The 22,122-nt window shown below is 45.2% G+C and overlaps 2 protein-coding genes across 6 annotated transcripts in view; one reads left to right on the top strand and one right to left on the bottom strand.

Moving 5' to 3' along the window:
• The window catches only part of LOC131692675 (tyrosine-protein kinase receptor torso-like), a 97,920-nt gene extending 81,861 nt beyond the window's left edge, over window positions 1-16,059 (bottom strand). The window contains exons 1-3 of one of the 5 annotated variants that reach the window (XM_058979845.1): window positions 15,199-16,059; window positions 14,679-14,944; window positions 633-1,124 (exon numbers count right to left, since the gene is read on the bottom strand). In XM_058979845.1, the coding sequence (XP_058835828.1) occupies window positions 633-1,124; window positions 14,679-14,846 (660 nt within the window). In that variant the 5' untranslated portion in view covers window positions 14,847-14,944; window positions 15,199-16,059. Of the gene's footprint in view, window positions 1-632; window positions 1,125-14,678 lie in introns of all 5 variants that reach the window. The other 4 variants (XM_058979844.1, XM_058979847.1, XM_058979846.1 and 1 more) reach the window with 4 other exon arrangements.
• Window positions 1-22,122, top strand: part of LOC131692677 (cyclin-dependent kinase 5 homolog) — a 94,597-nt gene that overhangs the window by 36,579 nt on the left and 35,896 nt on the right. The gene's annotated exons all lie outside the window — the stretch shown is intronic.

Genomic DNA, 22,122 nt, shown 5'->3' with positions numbered 1-22,122 from the left:
CACAAACATGCAAACTATTATTAACGTCAAAACGGCTAATTATAGGTCAATAGCTTCTTCGGAGAATTTGATGGATGCAATACGCCCTTTCTTTTAATATTGTTTTTTTTTGCTGATTAATCCCCCTAAAAGTAAAAAATTTTCATAAATATTATTTGAACTGATTGTATTGAAATGATGCCTTCAGCGCACAGTGCAGTGGCCATTGATGAATTTTAGAGTTAACTGTGCCCCAAAACCAAGTTAGTTTACAACTGTGAGAAAATAGAACGACTGGAATTGTTTACGAAAAGCAAGATGATTTGAAAAGTTTGCATCCCATGCTAGCAAAACGGTTGGGGTTAAAACTTGACTCAAGTTCGGGGTCAAACGGCATTAAACATTAATTAATTAAAGTACATAACTGCAACTTTTTGAATGCTTATATTAGGGTCTAAACAGCAGCTTTAAAAAATATATAATATTGTCGAAAAAGAAGACATAAAAATCTTTTGAGAAATCGTAATTAAAAAAAATCGAAAGATAATTCATATAATTAATTAAAAAATAATTTAAAATAATAAATGTAGAATTACAAACAATTTATATGTTTTGTGATATAAGAAAAGTCCAATAAGGAAGCAGTAACTTACCATATAAACAATTCTTTCACCCAATTCGTTGCCACTCTCCTGAACCTTAATGAGATAGATATAGCGTACCGGCCTAGCAAGCAATTCTTTTTCATTATGGCCGGATCTACTCTCTTGTATTTCACGATGCTCGACCAGATCAATTTTGTTGACAGCACCGATAGGGTGATTGTCATTTGCTTTCGACCCAGTGATAACACTTCTCCGAGCTCTTGAATATATTGCACCTTTTTGATCGTGATCGATTACTTTTTCCACTTGAAATGGTATAGCATTAAGCTGGCGATATATTCCGTCCGATTTTCCTAAACTGGGCAGTGAGATGGTCGTATTGGGCTTCATCCCATCCATCAGTTGCTGAATCTTAATCACCAAACTAAAGCTATCGCGGCAGATCAACTTAACATGAAAATTCAGTTCGGGATTTTGCTCGAGTATCGATCCCTGCTCAACTGCATTCTCCGAACAAACTTTGTAGCATGATTCCAGAGACTAATGGAAAATAGAGAAATTAAAATAGGTTAATTGAGAGTGTAGCTTAATCATGGCCACTAGGGTGGCAGTTATTTTTTCGAAGTTGGAATTTTCTCGTTTTTCTCGATGTTGAAGGTGCTTTTGACAACGTGTCTTTCGAATCCATTTTGGAAGCAGCACGAGGGCATAGAGTACCTGCATATATCACGAACTGGATACACACAATGCTTAGCAACCGACATCTGCGCTCATCGTTAAGACAAGTAGAAATAAGGAAACTGAGTGTCTGCGGATGTCCTCACGGTGATGTGCTGTCACCACTTCTATGGAACCTTGTCGCCAATGGCTTGTTGAGGAAACTTAATGAGCTTGGGTTTCCGACGTATGGTTTCACCGATGATTATCACATAATGATCACCGGTATTTGCATTAACACACTTTTTGATTTGATGTAACAAGCCTTATGTGTTGTTGAGCAATGCTATCTTCATGTTGGACTATCAGTTAATCTAAATAAAACATCCATTGTGCTTTTCATACAACGATGCAACGAAGGATCACAACCGGAGTTCGTCCATTGCAGTTTTTTGACTCTGAAATTATTATAGCAGATCAAGTTAAATACGTTGGGGTAATTCTTGACTCAAAACTTAAATGGACTGCTCACATCGATTTCAGGATCAAGAAAGCTTGCATGGCCTTCGGTCAATGTAGACGGGCTTTCGGTAAATCTCAAACCCAACTACATTCAGTGGATCTACACAACAATTGTTAGACCAATACTGGCATACGGGTGCCTTGTTTGGTGGCAGAAGGGAGAAGTCATGACAATCCAATCAAAGTTAAACCATCTTCAGAGGATGGTCTTGATGGTGATGACTGGTGCGTTCTCGACAACACCTACTGCTGCTTGGGCGTATGCTCTTGAACATAAAACCGCTACATGTGTTTCTGAAGCATTTTCTTGTGCATACCGTCTTAAGGTTACTGGGCTCTGGAACAGTAAACCAATAGATCGTGCAACTAGCTACACAAGACTGTGGCCCCAAATTATTAGTTGGGATGAGTATGCACTTGCTCCCAGTGACCTTACACTCACATGTAGTTTCCTTTAGGAACTTTCAATGTGAGAATTCTTCGCGAGGAATGGCTGTCTGGCTGGATGGAGCGACAACTTGAAGAATACGTAGTTTGTTATACCGACGGTTCTTTGTTGGAGGGCCGTGTCGGTACTGGTGTCTGTTGTAATGAAATGAGATTAAACCAATCTCATTCGCTTGGTATATACTGTACCGTATTCCAAGCAGAAATCTTGGCGATTCTGTGTGGCGTACAATGAGCACTTCAACGAAGAATTTGCGGTAAAAGAATCCATTTTTGCTATGGCATCCAGGCTGCCTTGAAAGCACTTAGTTCGGCAGATTCGAGATCGAAATTAGTAATCGCATATCGAACTCAAATCGAAGAACTTAGCCTTTCAAATGCTATCTACCTCCTATGGGTACCCGGTTATTCCGGTATTACTGGAAATGAATGGGCGGACGAACTGGCCAGAGCTGGCGCTGCGACTGACGTCGTTTGTCCAAAACCATTTCTACCATTGTCGATAAGTTTGGAACTTTGTAACGAAAAATTGGCTTTCACCCAAAACGGACAGAGAATGTCTACTAATATAATCCCAAAATATGCATTTAATAGCAAGGGCTAATAAGGGGAGGTGAGAATGTTAATCGTGTGCACGCTTACCTGAGGATGCTGACGTCGTTCACTTGTTCCGGTAACTTGCTGAATCCAGACAAGGGTACTACAATCGCTGCTGGATCTGAAGGTCATCTTCCGACCGGCACCTCACGAGTCTTGAGGGTTCCTCTACCACTTGTGTGGTCCTGGCGACACGGATAATCACTTTGCGGCGCTGGTGAGATGGTGTTTTCCTGGCGGCGGCAGTGGTGGCAATCGTAGTGGCAGCAGCGTTAACTACACAATGTTTCCTACACCCTACTCTCACTCGCCACAATCAGGAACCGGTTATCCTGAGCCAGAAGGCACGTTTTTTTCTTTTCGCTAGACACTTTCCTTTGCTGCTGGTGCTTTTATTCCTCTTCCTCCTTTTTTGCATACCAGCACTGCCACAAATGGGGCCAAAACTCTCGAGCGGCTCACGGAAAACTGACACAAAGCCGAATGTGGACACTACTAGCAGCATCGAACAGATGGAGGTTGGAGGAAATCGTTCCAACCAGATAGCGGATTAGGTCCCCCCTCCCCCTCTCACGTGGGCCGAAAGCTCTCTGCACTCACCAACGCGCATTTATTTTTTCTCGTCTGACTCTGCGACCGATGATGGGAAAAGTGCCTTTTGGGCAACTTTAAATGACGTTTAAGGATTTAGGCGTTCCGGTTCCACGGTCCTCGCCCTCGTGGGCTCTTCCTTTTTTCTGTCTCCAGCGGGAAGAATCACCACCGACCGTACTCGGTCAACTCTTTTCTCCAACTAACTATTTTTATTTTGGCACCCGTTCTTCCGGGGATTTGTTTTCAAGCAAATTGTGCAGCGATCTTTTGTTTTCAAGCGGGCTGTCAAATGCCCACCTCTTGCAGTACACACTATACTCTTATTCCTCCCTTTTGACATTTAAATTACACATTTTACTGTAACACAACATTGCCGTTACAGAAAAATTTCTCATGAATCGGCAATGGCTCGATTCATGAGAAATTTATGAGCCATACTCCTTTAAGGAGTCTCCCGGAGACTAATTAAATCGCTAATCGAATGTGATGCTCGATATATCGACATTCTTCTACATGCTCCAGCTAGCTAAGGAACAAATTAATCTCAAAAAACAAATCACAAAACTACATAATACCGCCAGCGAATCCTGGCTAAACATTGCGAATCCGCCAACTAAAGTTTGGCTATAAGTCTCCGGGTAAGTCCTTGTCTCAAACTCGAAACCATCGTTTGCAACGGCAAAACATTCAATAAACTCTTAACCTATTATTAGGGCTAAATAGGTTAGAATTAACACTTAAGACTAATACTGAAACTAAGGACTTATAATGTGGTAGATTGTTTGGTTTGTTAAGACTGACAGCTGCGTAGGAAAAGAGGTATTTAGTCTCCCAAATCGATATGAGTCCAGTGCTAGGGTTTTACCGCGCCCAGAATCGCGTTTCTTTTGGTTGATTTCATACCGACCCCCACTACAACTGTCTGATGGATCCGATTTACGGATCGCGACTGTGCTGGATCTAACAGGCTGTCGACACCAATCCAGGATTAATTATCTTCCGTTTCACGTCTTCGTTCTGTGCTTGTAGCTGGTGTTGCTCATAGCTTACTTACTTATCCGAATCTATGTTCCGTCCGCGTCTGGATTCTTACTGTATCAGTTTCTCTCGCTCTGACAAATGGCTGGCCTGCTGAGGCTTGCGTGTCGTGGACTCTCGTGCTTCGATTTCTCCCGTATCGAGAACGGCAAACGCTGGAAGGTTGTGTAAGCAGCTGGAGTTGGCAGGTTGTGAGGAGGGTTGGGTGCTTGGCTTCGTCCTACTTGAATCCCCCGCTATGAGCGGTGTATGTCCGTTGGTGATTCCGCTTCGCCACGGTCTGCTGTGCTCAATTGTTGTCCTTGTTTGCTCCGCTCCAACCACTGCATGGTTTTGCTCGCTCCGAAAAATGCTCGCGCGCTTGCGCTAGTGACTGAGGTCTATAACTTGGTTTGATGTGTCACCATGAAGCAGCTTACCTATGAGATTGACTTTTGCTATGTCTGCGGAGTCCAGAGGGGTCCGCCTTCGTCGACCTGCACCCCTGTGCAACGGCTCAAGGTTTTCCCGAGACTCGCTCCGAAAGTTCCGTCTCTAGTTTGCGGTTGCCTGCTTTCCTTCCTGTTGCGCTCGCGTGCTCGCTGGTCGATTTCTCTCGTTCCGAAATGGCGCGCCTGTTTTAGGCTTCTGCTTTCTTGACATGCGTTTTCTCTCGAATCGCTAACGGCTTGCCTGCTGAAGGCTTCTGCTTCCGATGTGCGTTTTCTCCCGATTCACTAACGGTTTGCCTGCTGAAGGCTTCTGCTTCTCGAAACACGTTTTCTCCCGAATCGCCAACGGCTTGCCTGCTGAAGGCTTTTGCTTCTCGACGTGCGTTTTCTCCCGATTCGCTAACGGCTTGCCTGCTGAAGGCTTTTGCTTCTCGACGTGCGTTTTCTCCCGATTCGCTAACGGCTTGCCTGCTGAAGGCTTCTGCTTCTCGAAACACGTTTTCTCCCGAATCGCTAACGGCTTGCCTGCTGAAGGCTTTTGCTTCTCGACGTGCGTTTTCTCCCGATACGCTAACGGCTTGCCTGCTGAAGGCTTCTGCTTCTCGAAACACGTTTTCTCCCGAATCGCTAACGGCTTGCCTGCTGAAGGCTTCTGCTTCCGACGTGCGTTTTCTTCCGATTCGCTAACGGCTTGCCTGCTGAAGGCTTCTGCTTCTCGATGATGGAAGTCCTGTCCCGTCCCTCACGTCACGACAGCTCCTTGCTGCGACTGCGAGTTGTCATGGGCCTTCCTAGACAGCTCTTCGAATCCAAATGACGCTGGCTGGTGTGTCAAGGTGGGGAGGTAGTTTGAAAGTTATTGCTCGCCACACCATGACAGGGCACGATTTGTCCCAATCGGCTAACGGTATTTTTGGAGCATGATGCTCGTGGTTAACAGGTTGGAGCCTGCCGACATAGCTGAGTAAATTTTCTCTAATCCGCCTTAATGTCCTTTGCGTGAAACCTGCCTCTCTTTCCCGTGGCTACGTCTTCTAGAGTGTACAGGTTGACGCCCAGGACGTCTTTGACTATCGCTGGAACGAACTTGGGATCAAGTTTGCCGTTCACGTGGTTTGCTTTCGACGACAGACCGTTCTACGCCATACCAAATCTCCCGGTTTGAATGCTACTGTTCGTGTTCGAAGATTGTATCTCTGCTTCGCCTTTTCGTGATTGTTCCTGATGCGTCGCAGTACGAATTCCTGTACCCGCCGAACCGTTGACAGTCGCATATCCTGTGCTACCTTGGGGTCGTCTGGGGTGTTGAGACTTTGTTGCACGTAGAGATCTGTGTGAAGTATTAGGTCCCTTCCAAAGTTAGCGAAATGCGGACTTACTCCGGTCGCATCATGTTTCGCACCGTTGATGGCCGCCGTGATTGCTGGAAGCTGTGAATCCCACTCTCGATGATCTCCTTCTAGCAATGCTCGAATGCAGGTGATTAGTACTCTGTTGACCCGCTCTGCATTGTTTACCATTGGGCAGTAGTAAGCCGTCTTCATATGCACGATGTTGTGCCGAGCTAGCATGGACTTGAACACCGTCGACTCGAACTGTTTTCCATTGTCCGATAAAACTATTCTGGGACGTGAAAACTTCAAGAAGACTTCCTGCTCCAGAAACTGAACCATCTTTGAAGCGTCCGCGTTTTTCATTGGATGTGCGACGACGTATTTCGTGATCCAATCTACGACTACTAGCATGACTGTGTTTCCCTGCTTCGAGCGTGTGAACGGACCAACGAAGTCCATTGATATTAACTCCCAGGGCATTTTGGCTGGCTTCAAGTTTCCCATCTGTGGCATCATCCTTGTGTTTGGTGCTTTACTTGCCTTGCAGGTTTGGCAGCTCTTGACGTAGTTGCTTACCTCCTCCCGCATCTTCGGCCAGTGAAAATGGGCTTGAAGTTTCTGAAGAGTTCTGTGGAAACCCAAGTGTGCTGCTGTAGGTGAGTCATGGAACTTGCCTATTAACCCGCGTCGCTCTTCGAATGGTACCACCTTTTTCCACAAGTGGATCGCATTTCCATCTTCGTCCTTGCTTAAACAGTTCTTGTACAGCTCGTTGTTCGATAACCTGAAGTCCGGGAAACGATCGCCTTCCTTCTGCACTTTATCCTTTAGCTGCATGTACCACGAATCAGTGGAGTTCGCACCGTCGAAGGACACCGATGCCACTATCCGTGATAGTGCGTCCGGCACTACGTTGATGCTTCCCTTCCGGTACTTGATCTCAAAGTCGAATGCGTTTAAACGTAACAACCACCGGCTCATGAGGGCTGTCGGATTCTTCATCGATTGCAGGTAGCTGAGTGCGGCATGGTCGCAAAAAACTGTAAACTTCACTCCTTCTATGTACCCTCGGAACTTCTCGATGGCGCGGATGACCGCCAGACATTCCCGTTCCGTTACCGAATACTTCCGTTCCGAAGATGATAGCTTCTGCGAAAAGTAGCAAATCGGGTGTTCTTCTCCGTCAGTCTCCTGCGTCAGTACGGCTCCAATCGCAACATCGCTGGCATCGCAGGCAATAGCAAATGGCATTGTATAGTCAGGCATTGCCAACACCGGGGCTGATACCAACGCTGCTTTGAGCTTTAGGAATGCTTCGTCTGCTTGCGTACTCCATCGAAACTTATTCTTTGTCTTCGTCAGTTCCGTTATTGGTACTGCCAGTCGAGAGAAATCTGCTATAAAACGTCGGTACCAATTGCACATGCCGAGAAACCGTTGCACCTCCTTCCGATTCGTTGGAGCTGGGAATTTCACGATGCTCTCGATCTTTTCTTCATCGACTTTCCATCCGCTCTCATTCAAAATGTACCCCAGATATCTGATTTCTCGACGACAGAACTTGGATTTCTCTGGCGATATCATCAAGTTTGCTCTTCGTAGACGCCTCGCTACTTCTTCCAACAGCTTGATGTGTTCGTCGAACGTTTTGGAGCAGATTACGATGTCGTCCAGGTAGTGAAATACGTATGGTTCCATGTCTGCGAACAAGTGTGTCATTAGTCGCGCGAGGGTTGACTCGCTGTACAAAGTCCGAAGCGAACTACCTTGAACTGGAAGTGTCCTCGTGATGGAACCGTAAATGCTGTCAACGGTCTAGATGCCTCCTGCAACGGTAACTGCCAAAACGCATCCTTGAGATCGATTGACGAAATGTACTCACAGCCGCCGAGATTGTTGATGATCGACGAGATTTGCGGAATAGGGTACCCTTCGTTCACCATCACCGAGTTTAAGTGGCGGTCGTCCAGACAGACCCGGTACTTCCCAGTTTTCTTCTTAACCGCTACCAGTGGGTTGTTCCACGGAGAAAATAGCGCTTCTTCTATCACATCCAGAGCGAGCATCCTGTCGATCTCGCGGTTCACTTCTTCTAGCACATACGGAGACATTGGATAGTGTCGCTGCTTGCGTGGTGGTGCGTCTCCGACGTCTATTCGGTGCTCATATAATGTTGTCCTGCCCAGCCTTCCTTCCGCCGTTGGGAACATCGCTAGCGTTTCCTTAAGCTGTCTGTGTTGTGCTGCGCTCAGGACTTTCATCGGCTCATCGTTCAGTTCCGTCTCCTCCAGCTCCGTTTTCACACTGCAGCATGTTGCTTTGACTCCGAACTTGTCCCAAAAGTTCATGCCCAGGATCAGGCAATCCGGAATTGTCGGTACCAACAGCAGTGGGACGGTCTCGTTCCGGTTGTTAAAAACTATCGGCACTCGAACGAAGTGTGAAATTTTGTGTTGCGTGCCGTCCGCTGTTTTGATGCCTCCAATCACGTTTCCTTTGCGCAGACCTAGCTGTTCGACGATCTTTACATTGTTGCCACCTAGCAGTGAGCAGTTCGCCCCGCTATCTAGCAGCGCTGTCATTTCTTTGCCCAGTATGCTAATGATTGCATGTGGGCGATTGTCTAGTCCGGGATTAATGATGATTGTATTTAGTAATCCTAGTTCGGTGGTATCGGAGGGGTTTTCTATTGGTTGCGGAGATTCCTTACAATCTATTGCAGATTCCCCGCGGTGGCGTTTCCCGCATCTGTCCGACACGTGATGCAGCTGCGTAGAGAGTATCCCTTTCGTCCACAACGATAGCAGAAAAGAATTGCCTGTGGCTTTGCACAATCCATGAAACGATGTCCTTCCTCATCGCAGTTCCAGCAGATCATCCACGTACGTCTCTGGTCTATCGGATCTAGTCTGTGTTCCCCAGCTCTGTCTTGCTCTCCTCGTACTGAGTTCTGCGGAGCTTGCAACTCCCGAGAGTGGTGCTGCGCAGGCGGAGGTTGCTGTCTCTGTACCTGGTTGCTGTACTGACGCTGTGTCTGCTGCGTGAGTTGTTGTGACGCGTATTGTCTGTGCTGCTGTGCGACGTTCGCCTTCTCCAAATTATGTGCTGACGTAAACGTTGGTCTAGCGTTCCGCGTCGTCAACTGCATCTTCAGCGCGCTGACTTGCTCCGTGAGCTGGTCTATCTTCAGCTGCCAGTATCCGTCATCATGTTGCGAGTGTGCTCCTTCTTCATCGAGCGAGGAATTTTGCCCGTCGACCAATCCGCCTGCCGAGTTTTCCTCCAGCTCTACTGTGTGTACCCTACCGAACCGTGGTTGATGCTGCATTGCCGGTGCTGGTCTTGGTGCAACAGTGGGTGTTGCGAAACTAGGCTCTAAAAGCGCACTGTGCGGACTTGGAACCCTGCGTTGCCTGTTCAGAAGCATCCTCGTTTCATCGTAGCTGGTGCAGATCTCCACCATTTCCTGTATAGTGTGTGGTCTGGCTGCGGTCACGATCGCTGCATAATCGGCATTCATGTTTTTCTTTACGATGAAAAACTTCTCTTCCTCGCACATCGGTGGCGTAACAAACCGAAATAATGCTGCGATATCCCTATAATATTTCGAAAATGCCTCGTTGGGTCCTTGGAATCGGAAGCAAGCCTCAAGGCGCAAAATCTGTGCATATCCGCTGGGTAGGAATTCCTTCCGTATCTCCCGTTTGAATGCCTCCCAGGAAAGTAATGTGTGCTGCGCCATGGCTCGTGCGTACCAATCCAAAGCATCTTCCTGTAACAGATGTTTGATCGATGCCAATAAGGTGTCGTCGTTCATGCCTTCCGATCTAGCGAATGTTTCAACTCGGTCCAAGAATATATTTAGCGACGTTGTGTCCTTCTCTCCCCGAAACTTGAATGGCCAGTTGTGTACTGCTTTCGTTGTGCGCCTGTCGTCGCCCCGATCGCTCGCCGTTCTGGTGTCTCGCCGCAGTAGATGATGCAGTAAATCATCGCGCAGCTGGTCGTACTTTTCCCATACGTTCCTGTTTCCTCTCGTGCCGCTGGCTGTTCCTGCTCGGTCGTTTCGTCCCGACCTGCGTTGGTCATCGATCGAATTCCAGCCGGCTCTCTCCTCTTCTTGCTGATCCGCTAAGCGCGAATTGTCCCACCGCTCGTGATTGTGAAAATTCCTGGGAGTCGGTGGAATGTCCAGTGGTGGCAGCATGTAATGTGACTCTGTCGTAATCCGTCCGTGATCACTATAGAAACGTCTGCCGGAGAAGTCCAATTCGAGAGCACCTTGCCCTCGGCTCGCGGATAGTAACGAGCTGGATGCCGGAAGCGTTGTATGTTGACTGCTTCTTCTGCTATGTTCTCTCGACGCGTCCGGTCCAGTCGCCCTGGCGCCGTTATCGTCTTGCGTTGGATTGTTCTCGTCCGCTAGCAGCTGCCGATTGGTTTTGGCACTGCCCCTCCTGCACTTCCATAACCTGCCACACTCACTGGATTGGTTAAAGCACTGTTCACGTCACTGATTAACACTCTGACAAGCGCGTCGAGCGATCTGTGCGCGTCTGCTAGGAAACCCGGCGGCTTGAGACATGCCAACCTGTTCCTATAATGCACGAGTCGCGACCGTAATTGACTTAAATTTTGCTTGTCGGTGCTCTGAAGAGCAGGTCCGACAGCTTTCTGTAGCTCATAAATGGCTACCTGACAGGATTCTATATTAACTATATTCTATATTAACTGTTGTGAAAAATGTTTCGGGTCCGGTCATCTTGAACAGCGGCCCTCAACTTTTGAACTTTGACTCTATGAGTCATAGAACCTAGATTAACCATGTGACGTAAGGCCAACTCGTAGTTGATCTCTTCGTCATTTAGATGGGTGAAGTCCATCCTAAAAGTTTCTTAATGGATCGCAAACCAAATAAACTTAATTACTACCACAAATCTTTAATGTTACACTAATCTACTAATTGGCTCAAATAAACATGTGGGATTTTATGTTGGGCGCCATTGTAACGAAAAATTGGCTTTCACCCAAAACGGACAGAGAATGTCTACTAATATAATCCCAATATATGCATTTAATAGCAAGGGCTAATAAGGGGAGGTGAGAATGTTAATCGTGTGCACGCTTACCTGAGGATGCTGACGTCGTTCACTTGTTCCGGTAACTTGCTGAATCCAGACAAGGGTACTACAATCGCTGCTGGATCTGAAGGTCATCTTCCGACCGGCACCTCACGAGTCTTGAGGGTTCCTCTACCACTTGTGTGGTCCTGGCGACACGGATAATCACTTTGCGGCGCTGGTGAGATGGTGTTTTCCTGGCGGCGGCAGTGGTGGCAATCGTAGTGGCAGCAGCGTTAACTACACAATGTTTCCTACACCCTACTCTCACTCGCCACAATCAGGAACCGGTTATCCTGAGCCAGAAGGCACGTTTTTTTCTTTTCGCTAGACACTTTGCTTTGCTGCTGGTGCTTTTATTCCTCTTCCTCCTTTTTTGCATACCAGCACTGCCACAAATGGGGCCAAAACTCTCGAGCGGCTCACGGAAAACTGACACAAAGCCGAATGTGGACACTACTAGCAGCATCGAACAGATGGAGGTTGGAGGAAATCGTCCCAACCAGATAGCGGATTAGGTCCCCCCCCCCTCTCACGTGGGCCGAAAGCTCTCTGCACTCACCAACGCGCATTTATTTTTTCTCGTCTGACTCTGCGACCGATGATGGGAAAAGTGCCTTTTGGGCAACTTTAAATGACGTTTAAGGATTTAGGCGTTCCGGTTCCACGGTCCTCGCCCTCGTGGGATCTTCCTTTTTTCTGTCTCCAGCGGGAAGAATCACCACCGACCGTACTCGGTCAACTCTTTTCTCCAACTAACTATTTTTATTTTGGCACCCGTTCTTCCGGGGATTTGTTTTCAAGCAAATTGTGCAGCGATCTTTTGTTTTCAAGCGGGCTGTCAAATGCCCACCTCTTGCAGTACACACTATACTCTTATTCCTCCCTTTTGACATTTAAATTACACATTTTACTGCAACAACTTGCGTTCAAACAAAGACTTTTCTGCGGGATGTGAGTCCGAAAATGTCAAAGAATTAGTTGCATTTTTCCAAGCACAACTGCAGTACTCTAGTCAGGGCACTGACTGGACATTGCAAACTCAATTATCACATGGCTACTATTCAGCGCGCTGAGTACTATTTATGTGATCTTTGTGAATCCGATTATGAAACATCATATCATTTGATATGCAACTGCCCTGTAGTAATGCATTTACATATCCAGATATTTGGTTCTCCATACATAGATGAACCTATTTACAGAGAGCTGAAACTGAAGGAATGCCATTGTTTCTAACCCAGTGTGATAAAGAGCTATAGTTTTAGCCGTATTTGAATGACAATATCTCTTCGGGGGTGTTGTCGTTCTGTTATCTCAATATCGGGGGGTTTGCTATATCCGCTCACTGCTTAAATAAAAATTATGAACCCCTACGGGGGCTGGAAGTTTAATTCCTGTTATTGTAGTACCTGCAGATCATTCAGCATCCCTCCGGGGTTGCAGAATGCTCTGTTTAAATTGTTCTGTGTCGTTATTTTCCTTACCCCTAACTTTACCATTTCCCCAATCCTTCTCATCAGGAAATGATGAAAAAACGATTCTGACGCTACTGATTCCTAGCAAAGGGCAGATGGCAGTAGTGTTCTAAGATATTAAGGGGGCTTTTGATTCAGTTTTCGCCGCCAATTTGGTCTCATGGATAGTGGTATCTGCGCTTGTGGCGCGGCTATCATGATATCGAACATTGTTTGGATATGCACCGAATACTGTTTCGCCAGGACTCGGCTAATGGACTCCCCCCGAGGAAGACCACGCAACGTTCCAGTTCGGGATGTAATGGCAAGCCGCGATCTCCCCTATAAGTATCTCAGTTATCTCTTCTAAATATCAATCAATATCAGATTTAAGCCCCTCTGGTTGTCTTTTTCTCGTCCTCAGAAAGCCCCTGAAATATCATTCTCGAGCAAAGAGGCCTGACCTTTTAAAAAGGAAAGTTTCATTAAATTATATTCCTTCAAAAACACAAGATAATTTCGATTTTTCGTAGCATTTATGTTAAATCCTATAGTTGTATCCATTATATTAAATTCCCATCCACCCTAGTCTTAATACAAACTTAATTCATCCTGAACTGTTATCCTAGTTTAACCTTCCGGAAGTCACGCTAGTGCACTGAGTGCACGCTGCTCTGAAAATCTAGTGAAATCGTCTTAGGGCACCAGCGGCTGCTCGTTCAGTGGGCCATAAGCACGACTTCCGGAGGGTTAAGTTAGTCTACAGGCGTCCACTTATTTTAAAATAGTATAAATATTGCTCCTTAGTTTATAAACATAGTTTTCATATAATTCCATATTGTTAAATTCTAGTTTTAAGAAATTTAACATGTAATATGAAAAAATTGGCACCTTTAGGTTTCAATACAACCGTGTGCCTACTCAAATAAAAAAACTGAATAAAAAACTGTACAGAATTCTACTACCACTATGAGCTTTGCAGTGTTTGTAGTTCAAAGTACTTTACTCGTAAATCTATTAAATAGTCCAGTTGGGGACAGATCACCTGAGCTTGAGCTTGAGCTTGTGCAACCACCCCTGGCTGCTACTCCGTTATCGATCTGGACTAGCTGAAGTTGCACAGAGAATAAGTAGATAATTTTGCTTGGGAATAGCGAAACATCTTTCAATGTGCAACTCCTGGTAATCCTAAAGCATTGATCAATACTGGCGCCGGCCAGGCCCGAACGTAGATCGCGGAAGGAGAGGGAATGAATGGTTAGTCCGATACTTGCTTTTGCTAGAGGCCGTATATACTACTGCGCACTCCACAAGTATCACAGGAGGAGGATATTTTTGTTAGTAAGAGTATAGTAGTTGGATCACTTCTTCTTTACCGACGCCAGAGAGGTGACTTCACTATCTGGACTAGATATCGATCCACAAAACTCATAGACCGGGGACCAACGGCTTTACTTCCCTTCCGAAGTAAAAAGGTGACCACAGATTTTTTCACCTCAGTAAAATCTCAACCGACCTCGGCTGGAATTGAACCCAGGCAAATTGGAATGAGTGGCGGTAACGCTTACCACTCAACCACCGGCGCCGTGTCCAGTTGGGGACAGATCACCTGGCCAACAAACTGGGAATGAAATCGATCACTATCTTCTCGACGGAAATTTTTGCACAGCTTCTGTCTGAACATACCCACGAAGACGAAATTGAGAAAGAATCGTACGAAAACGAATAAGTATCGAGAGATGGACGTTAGAAAATAAGATATTTCGTTCTATGAGATATTTTTTCGGTACTTGGATCTAAAAATCCTTGAAAACTCTATAAATCAAATGCATTTTTTCATTGATAAAGTATTTCAGCTCAGTTGTTAAAAGATTTTTTAAAAAGAAATATCATTTACCTGCGACGTGTTCTGCTCCGCTAAACACTGAGCCGCACAAGATCCTATCTTGTAGAGATGTTGGTCTTCTTGCTCATTGTGCAGCAACAATTTGTCACAGTTGATGTTGTTGGAGAAAAACACCGTAATGCATAGGACTTGTACGTATTTTAAGATAATCACTTGCATTATGAACAAATTATTGAAACTCAGTTATTCCAAACAATTAGTACCTTGGCAGGTATTGATCGCGGCAGCCGAATCACTTCATATTTTTTATCATTGCACTACAAATGACACATTATGTTGGGCATCGGGTAATAAATGGGACGATTTAACATTACAGGTAAACATTAGTAAAATATAATTTCTTGTAATTTGGAAAAAAACGTGGACCAGTCACTTCGATTTAGTGAAAATGTTATCCAGACTGTTCACCACGAATTGTTTCCATAGTCACAGCACAATTGCTATCAAAATTCACACGTTTGATCTATCACAAAAGGTTAATTGATTCCTAATTTTACTATACACTGCGTACACATTCTACATATCACTCATATTGTCGCGGTCGTCGAAAGAAAGCACTCGATCAACGAGAATTGATTTGCAAACTATCATCCTCGAATACAGCGGACATGTATACCGATCGGTTTAATTCCAATCAAAGTGTACAAAGTAACTGCATACTGTCCCAATGTTCTCCAATCCAAACGAACCTTTGGTGTTATCCTTGCTTCGGGTACTCGATGTTACAGCGGATATATTTACATTTTTAATACCTATCAGAATAACATTTGTTTTTTTTTCTTGTTGGTATAAACAGTCTAGGTCGCACAGGCAGTTACAAAACAAATACCGGCACTCGTTTAGGAGAAACGATTCTTTTCCATTACACTGTAAACTATGCGTACGAATGGGAAATATTTATTCCAACTAACAATTAATTCAAAAATTGAAATTCAGCTTTGATTTGCGATCAGCCTCTATTCTTTTGCTCGCCTAACGAGCACCAAATATGCCTAATCAAACTACTAGAAAACCGTCTCAAGCGCCTTTCAAACTTAAATCAGCATAATCACAATCGATTTATTACAATTGATGACGTTCAACTCAATCAAAAGTAAGCTAGGTATGTAAATAATTAGTATGTCTTCTCAACGGTTAACCTCCTAGCAATCGCTCAAAATAACATGGTGCAACTTCACACAACGTTCCCAGTGGGTTCTGTTTCGCGCCGTTTGACCCGGTCACTTCGATTACGCGCTCGAGACTGACTGGCTGACTTGATTTGAGCGAATGTGTGACCAATAGAATATCCGGTTCTGAATAGATTGGTTACCGATACAACTATAAATCTTGGCTAGACGATGAAATGCCAGTACAATACGATGGCCACCGAGGTACAGTAGCAGGCACAAAAATAAAACGACACATTTAGTTTGTTATGTACACAGATAGTGGAAATACATCGCTTACAGTGATTAACAAAACCTGTCGAGAACAAATATGTTTCTTTCGGAATGATTGTTTCAGTTAATAATTCAATTTATTAAAAATTGCATATCTCTATGTAATGAATATCGATTCAAAAACACATAACTTAAAAAAAGTTTCTTTATTATACAATCCGTAAAATTCAAAGTTTAGCGGAAATCGTGAAAATTTTCGTGTACGACCAAACATTTCTCGGCAGCGCTGTCAGTATTACGTGCACGTGGGATGCAAGGAGCACAGCACGAGAGCCTAACAAGACCTGAGCGACCGCTTTGAACGAACCAAAAGCAATAAGCACTGGCACCGCTCGTGCTGGGTAACCTTCGTAATCAAGCTGTAGGACTCGAAGAGCTAGCACTATGAGCTAGCTCGGTAAGCTGGCACGAGCTAGCACGAGTTAGCTCAATGAACTAGCACGGCAAGCTTCCACAAATGAGCTAGCACGGTATAGTAGAGTAAGCTATGGAACGAAATAATTGGACAAAGCAAAAAATACGCTTTGGTAAAAGTGTGACAAGATACTGAAAAAAACGATGCATGTTCTTACCCTAATTCGTTGTGTTTTTTCTACTTTGCTATAGCTGAGCTATAGGGGACCATCCATAAATTACGTAACGCGTTTAGGGGGGAGGGAGGGTGTAGGAGAAGTTGTGACATGGGGCTCTATTGTCACAGTTACGTCACCTAGTGACTAGAAGCAAATTTTGTTCCTGTCACTAGGGGACGTGACTGTGAGAATAGGGCCCATGTTGTGACATATGAGGGAGGGGTAGTAAGCTAGATCGTTACGTAGCATGCTTTTACTAAGCAAAAAAAAATTTCGATGAATTTGTTACGTAATAGGGGAGGGGGGATAGAGAAATTTGTGACAATTTGTTACATGGGGGTTGGTAAATTACTGGGAAATGCGTAATATAGACCCGGTGGTTCACCACAGTGGTCCTTAGCTTATTGTCCAGTAACTCCTGTCCATACCTCCCCGCGATGCCAGCTAGGGTACGAGTAACCATAGGAAAGATCGGGTAACCAATCCCGGTGGGACCATGGTCGTATGCTGACAGGCAAGGGGGGCTCCTCTTTTCGAAGGGTAAGTTCATCCGAGCGCCTGTTCCCCATGTTAGGGGCGGCTCAAAACAGCGTCTGTTCTCCATGTTCGAGGCGGCTGAATGTATCGTCCTCGTGTCATTGTGGGACTCGAAACAGAGCTGACACGATGATCCTTCGGTGGGACAGGGTGTTGGGGAAGGCCCAGGGCGGCTTGGAAAATTAACCGTTACGAACAATTCAAAAGAAAATACGAATCGGAAAAATCGGCAAAGACCTTCGCGATGAAATAAGGACTACGATGGGAAACTCGGAACGTGGAACTGCAGGTTACTCTGCTTTCCAGATTTCGACAGGATAATCTACGACGAACTCCAACCACGCAACTGTAGGAACTTTTCTTGACAGGACAAAAGGTATGGAAAAGTGGGCATCGAGTGGCTACTTTCTACCAGAGCTGTGGCACCACCAACGAGCTGGGAACCGGCTTTGAAGTGCTGGGTAGGATGCGTCAACGCATGATTGGATGGACTCCGATCAACGCAAGGATGTGTAAGTTGAGGATCGAAGGCCGTTTTTTCAACTACAGCATCATCAACGTACACTGCCCACACGATGGGAGACCCAACGACGAGAAGGAAGCGTTCGATGCAAAGCTGGAGGAGGTGTACGACGGCTGTTTGCAACGAGACGTGAAAATCGTCATCGGTGATATGAACGCTCAGGTAGGACGAGAGGTAATGTTTAGACCGGTAATCGGGCCAAACAGCTTGTACACCGTATCGAACGACAACGGCCAATGATGCGTGAACTTCGCAGCCTCCCGTGGCATGGCAGTCCGAAGTACCTTTTCCCCCCGCAAAGATATCCACAAAGCCATCTGGAGATTCCCTGACCAACGTTCACGTTCTACTCGACGGGCGATTCTTCTCTGATATCACCAACGTTCGTACCTACCGCAGTGCGAATATAGATTCGGACCATTACCTAGTTGCAGTATGCATGCGCTCAAAACTCTCGACGGTGTACAACACTCGTCGTAGTCGGACGTGAAGACCCAACATCGCGCAACTTCGGGACGCCGGGGTTGCCAAATACTACGCACAGCGGCTGGAAGCAGCACTTCCCACGGAAGAACAGCTGGGCTCAGCTACTCTTGAAGATGACTGGAGAGAGATCCGTTCCGCCATAGGAAGAACTGTTATAGCGGCACTAGGTATAGCGATTCCGAATCGAGGAAACGACTGGTTCGATGACGAATGTAAACAGTTAAGGGACCATTCATAAATTACGTAACGCGTTTAGGGGGGAGGGGGCACGAGAAGTTGTGACATGTTGTGACATATGAGGGAGGAGGAGTAAGCTAGATCGTTACGTAACATGTTTTTACTGAACAAATTTTTTTTTCGAAAAATTTGTTACGTAATAGGGGAGCGGGACAAAGAAATTTAAGACAATGGATTTTGGAATTTGGAAATGAAAATTTGTTACATGGAGGGAGGGTGGAGACAATTTTGGGCAATTTTCGCGTTACGTAATTTATGAATGGTCCCTAATAGAAGAGAAGAATGCAGGACGGGTGAGGAGGAACGAGACAGAATGTGGAGCGATACAAACAAGCACGGCACAGGCAAACCTCGTTTCTCCGGAGAAAGAAGCGCCAACAGCAGGAACGAGATCGCGAAACGATGGAACAACTGTACCGCGTAAACGACACACGGAAGTTCTACGAGAAGCTGAACAGTTCGCGCAAAGGGTACGTTCCGTAAGCCGATATGTGCAGGGACTTAGACAGCAACCTTCTTACGAACGAGTGTGAGGTGATTGAGAGGTAGAAGCAGTACTATGACGAGCATCTCAACGGTGAGGCAGCAGAGGAGGTATGGCAACGGCAACGGAGGAGGTCGGTCGGCTGAAAAACAACAAAGCTGTCGGTGTAGATCAACTACCCAGCGAGCTTTTAAAATACGGTGGTGAAACACTGGCTAGAGCGCTGCACTGGGTAATCGCCAAAATTTGGGAGGAGGAGATTCTTCCAGAGGAGTGGATGGAGGGTGTCGTTTGCCTAATCTACAAAAAGGGTGACAAGTTGGATTGCTGCAACTACCCTACGATCACAATACTTAGCGCCGCCTACAAGGTCCTCTTCCAAATTCTTTGCCGCCGATTGTCACCATTTGCAAGGGAGTTCGTGGGGCACTACCAAGCGGGATTCATGGGTTCCCGCGCCACCATGGACCAAATATTCGCGATTCGGCAGGTTCTGCAGAAGTGCCGCGAATACAACGTGCCCACACATCATTTGTTCATCGATTTCAAATCGGCATATGACACAATCGATCGAGCTCAGCTATGGCAGATAATGCACGAGTACGGTTTGCCGGATAAGCTAACACGATTAGTCAAAGCGAAGATGGATCGGGTGATGTTATCGGGTTCGAATATCAGGGTCACTCTCGAGTCCAAGGTGTTGTCGTTGGTGTTGATCTATCGTGCCTGCTGTCCAACGTTGCGTTAGAAGGTGTAATAAAGAGAGCGGGGATAGACACGAGTGGCACGATCTTCAGGAAGTCCGTCCAGCTTCTTGGCTTCGCCGACGACATTGCAAGCCAGTAGGATTGGACTTACCATCAACGTTTCGAAGACAAAATACATGAGAGGAAGAGGTTCTAGAGACGACAATGTGAACGTCCCATCCCGAGTTCGGATTGACGGTAACGAAATCAAGATGGTCGACGAATTCGTGTATTTGAGCTCACTGGTAACCGCCGACAATGATACCAGCAGAGGTATTCAGAAACAGATCTTGGCGGGAAATCGTGCCTACTTTGGACTCCGGAGCACGCTTCGGTCGAACAAAATTCGCCGCCGCACGATTTGAGTTGATTATCTACAAGACGCTGATTAGACCGGTGGTCCTCTACGGCCACGAGACCTTGACTATACTCGTGGAGGACCAACGCGCCCTTGGAGTTTTCGAACGAAAGGTGTTGCGTACCATCTATGGTGGCGTGCACATGGAAGACAGAATGTGGCGCATGCGAATAAACCATGAGTTTCATCAGCTGCTGCAAGAACCATCCATCGCGCATACCGCAAAAATAAGACGTTTTGCGGTGGGCTGGACACGTCGTAAGAATGTCATACGACGACCCGGTGAAGATGATTCTTGAGGGTGACTCTACAGGAACAAGAAGACGGGGCGCACAGCGAGCACGGTGGATCGACCAGATAGAGGACGACCTGCGGACCCTTCGAAGACTGCGAGGCTGGCGACAAGCAGCAATGAACCGAGTGGAGTGGAGACGGCTTCTGAATACAGCAAGAGACAACAAGGCTCTAGCCTGAACGGTAAGGTAAGTAAGCAACTTAACAAATATATATATATATATATATATATATATATATATATATATATATATATATATATATATATATATATATATATATATATATATATATATATATATATATATATATATATATATATATATATATATATATATATATATATATATATATATATATATATATATATATATATATATATATATATATATATATATATATATATATATATATATATATATATATATATATATATATATATATATATATATATATATATATATATATATATATGAAACATTCATTTTCCGTTGTCAACGTAAACTGTCCCTGGCAGCACTGCTCCATCGGTATGCAATTAGACTAATTGAAATAACTTCAGTTCTAGAGCTGATCCTTGGCTACCAGATTATGTAACTTAACTCCAATATTTCGATACAACTTATCTTTAACACATATCAATCAGCATGGGCTACCAATAATCGTTTTAGCCATGTCACAGTTTGCTCGGAAATCTCAAGCATGCTCGAAAAATATTTCAGTAATGATCAAACTGTCAGGAAGCATATATTATGGCTTAAATGGCACGTTCCCCGTGTGTAGTCGGGGATTTGTGCCTTGTCATGTGTTTTCATCATTTCCTGAGTGGACGGAAAGGGGAAGTAGAATTGGAAGGGTGGGAAAAATAATCGCACGAAAACAAAAACATACAGCACGTGAGTTAATCTCACGAGTAGTTCAACTTACCTGGTAGTAAGCCTAAAGCTCTTTACCACATTGGAAAAGAAACTTTAGTATGTCTCTGTGTTTCAGTCGTCCAAACATGGTGTCGTCTATGTAAGGACGGCCAAAAACTCGAAATCGCAATTGCGCCACTGCTGGACAGTTGCATATCAGACGATATGAGGTTCCGTAGTCGGATTCACAAAGATCACATGAAAAAGCAAGCGCGCTAAATAGTTGCCATGTTATAATTGAGTTGAAGTTAGCATGCCGCAGTGGAGTTTCGCAAAATGTAGGAGATTTTTCGAAATCACTGGGCACGGTTGTTCTAGAAACGCCTTTGTTTGGCGACACGTTTGTAGATTTCTCCAATAATTGCGGTGCTCAGACAAAGCTCAAGGCCGTATTTTTACTCTTATCCAACTTGTCGAAATTGGCAGGGCGGGCTAAGGAGCAACGAACCTGCCCTGGCCAATTCGCCGTCCCATTCATTTCCAGTAATACCGGAATGTCCGGGCACCCAAGACAAGGTAGATAATGTTGACAAAGCTTAGTTCTTTGATTTGGGTTAGGCACGCGATCACTAGCTTGGACCGTGATTTGTCTGAGCTAAGGGCCTTGATTGCAGCCTGACTATCGAAAAAGAAGCTTATACCTTTGCCAAGCTCAGATGAAGGGCCGATTGTACCCGCACATAATCGCAAAGATTTCTGCTTGGAATACAGTACAATATCTACCTAGTAAGTGATATTGTTCCAATCTCATTTCACGCCAGGAGTTGCACATTGAAAGATGTTTCGCTACTCCCAAGCATGATTATCTACTGATTCCCTGTGCAACTTCAGTTAGTCCA

Source organism: Topomyia yanbarensis, chromosome 3, assembly GCF_030247195.1.
Source record: "Topomyia yanbarensis strain Yona2022 chromosome 3, ASM3024719v1, whole genome shotgun sequence".
Lineage (NCBI taxonomy): Eukaryota > Metazoa > Arthropoda > Insecta > Diptera > Culicidae > Topomyia > Topomyia yanbarensis.
This window is presented reverse-complemented; position numbering and strand designations above follow the sequence as displayed.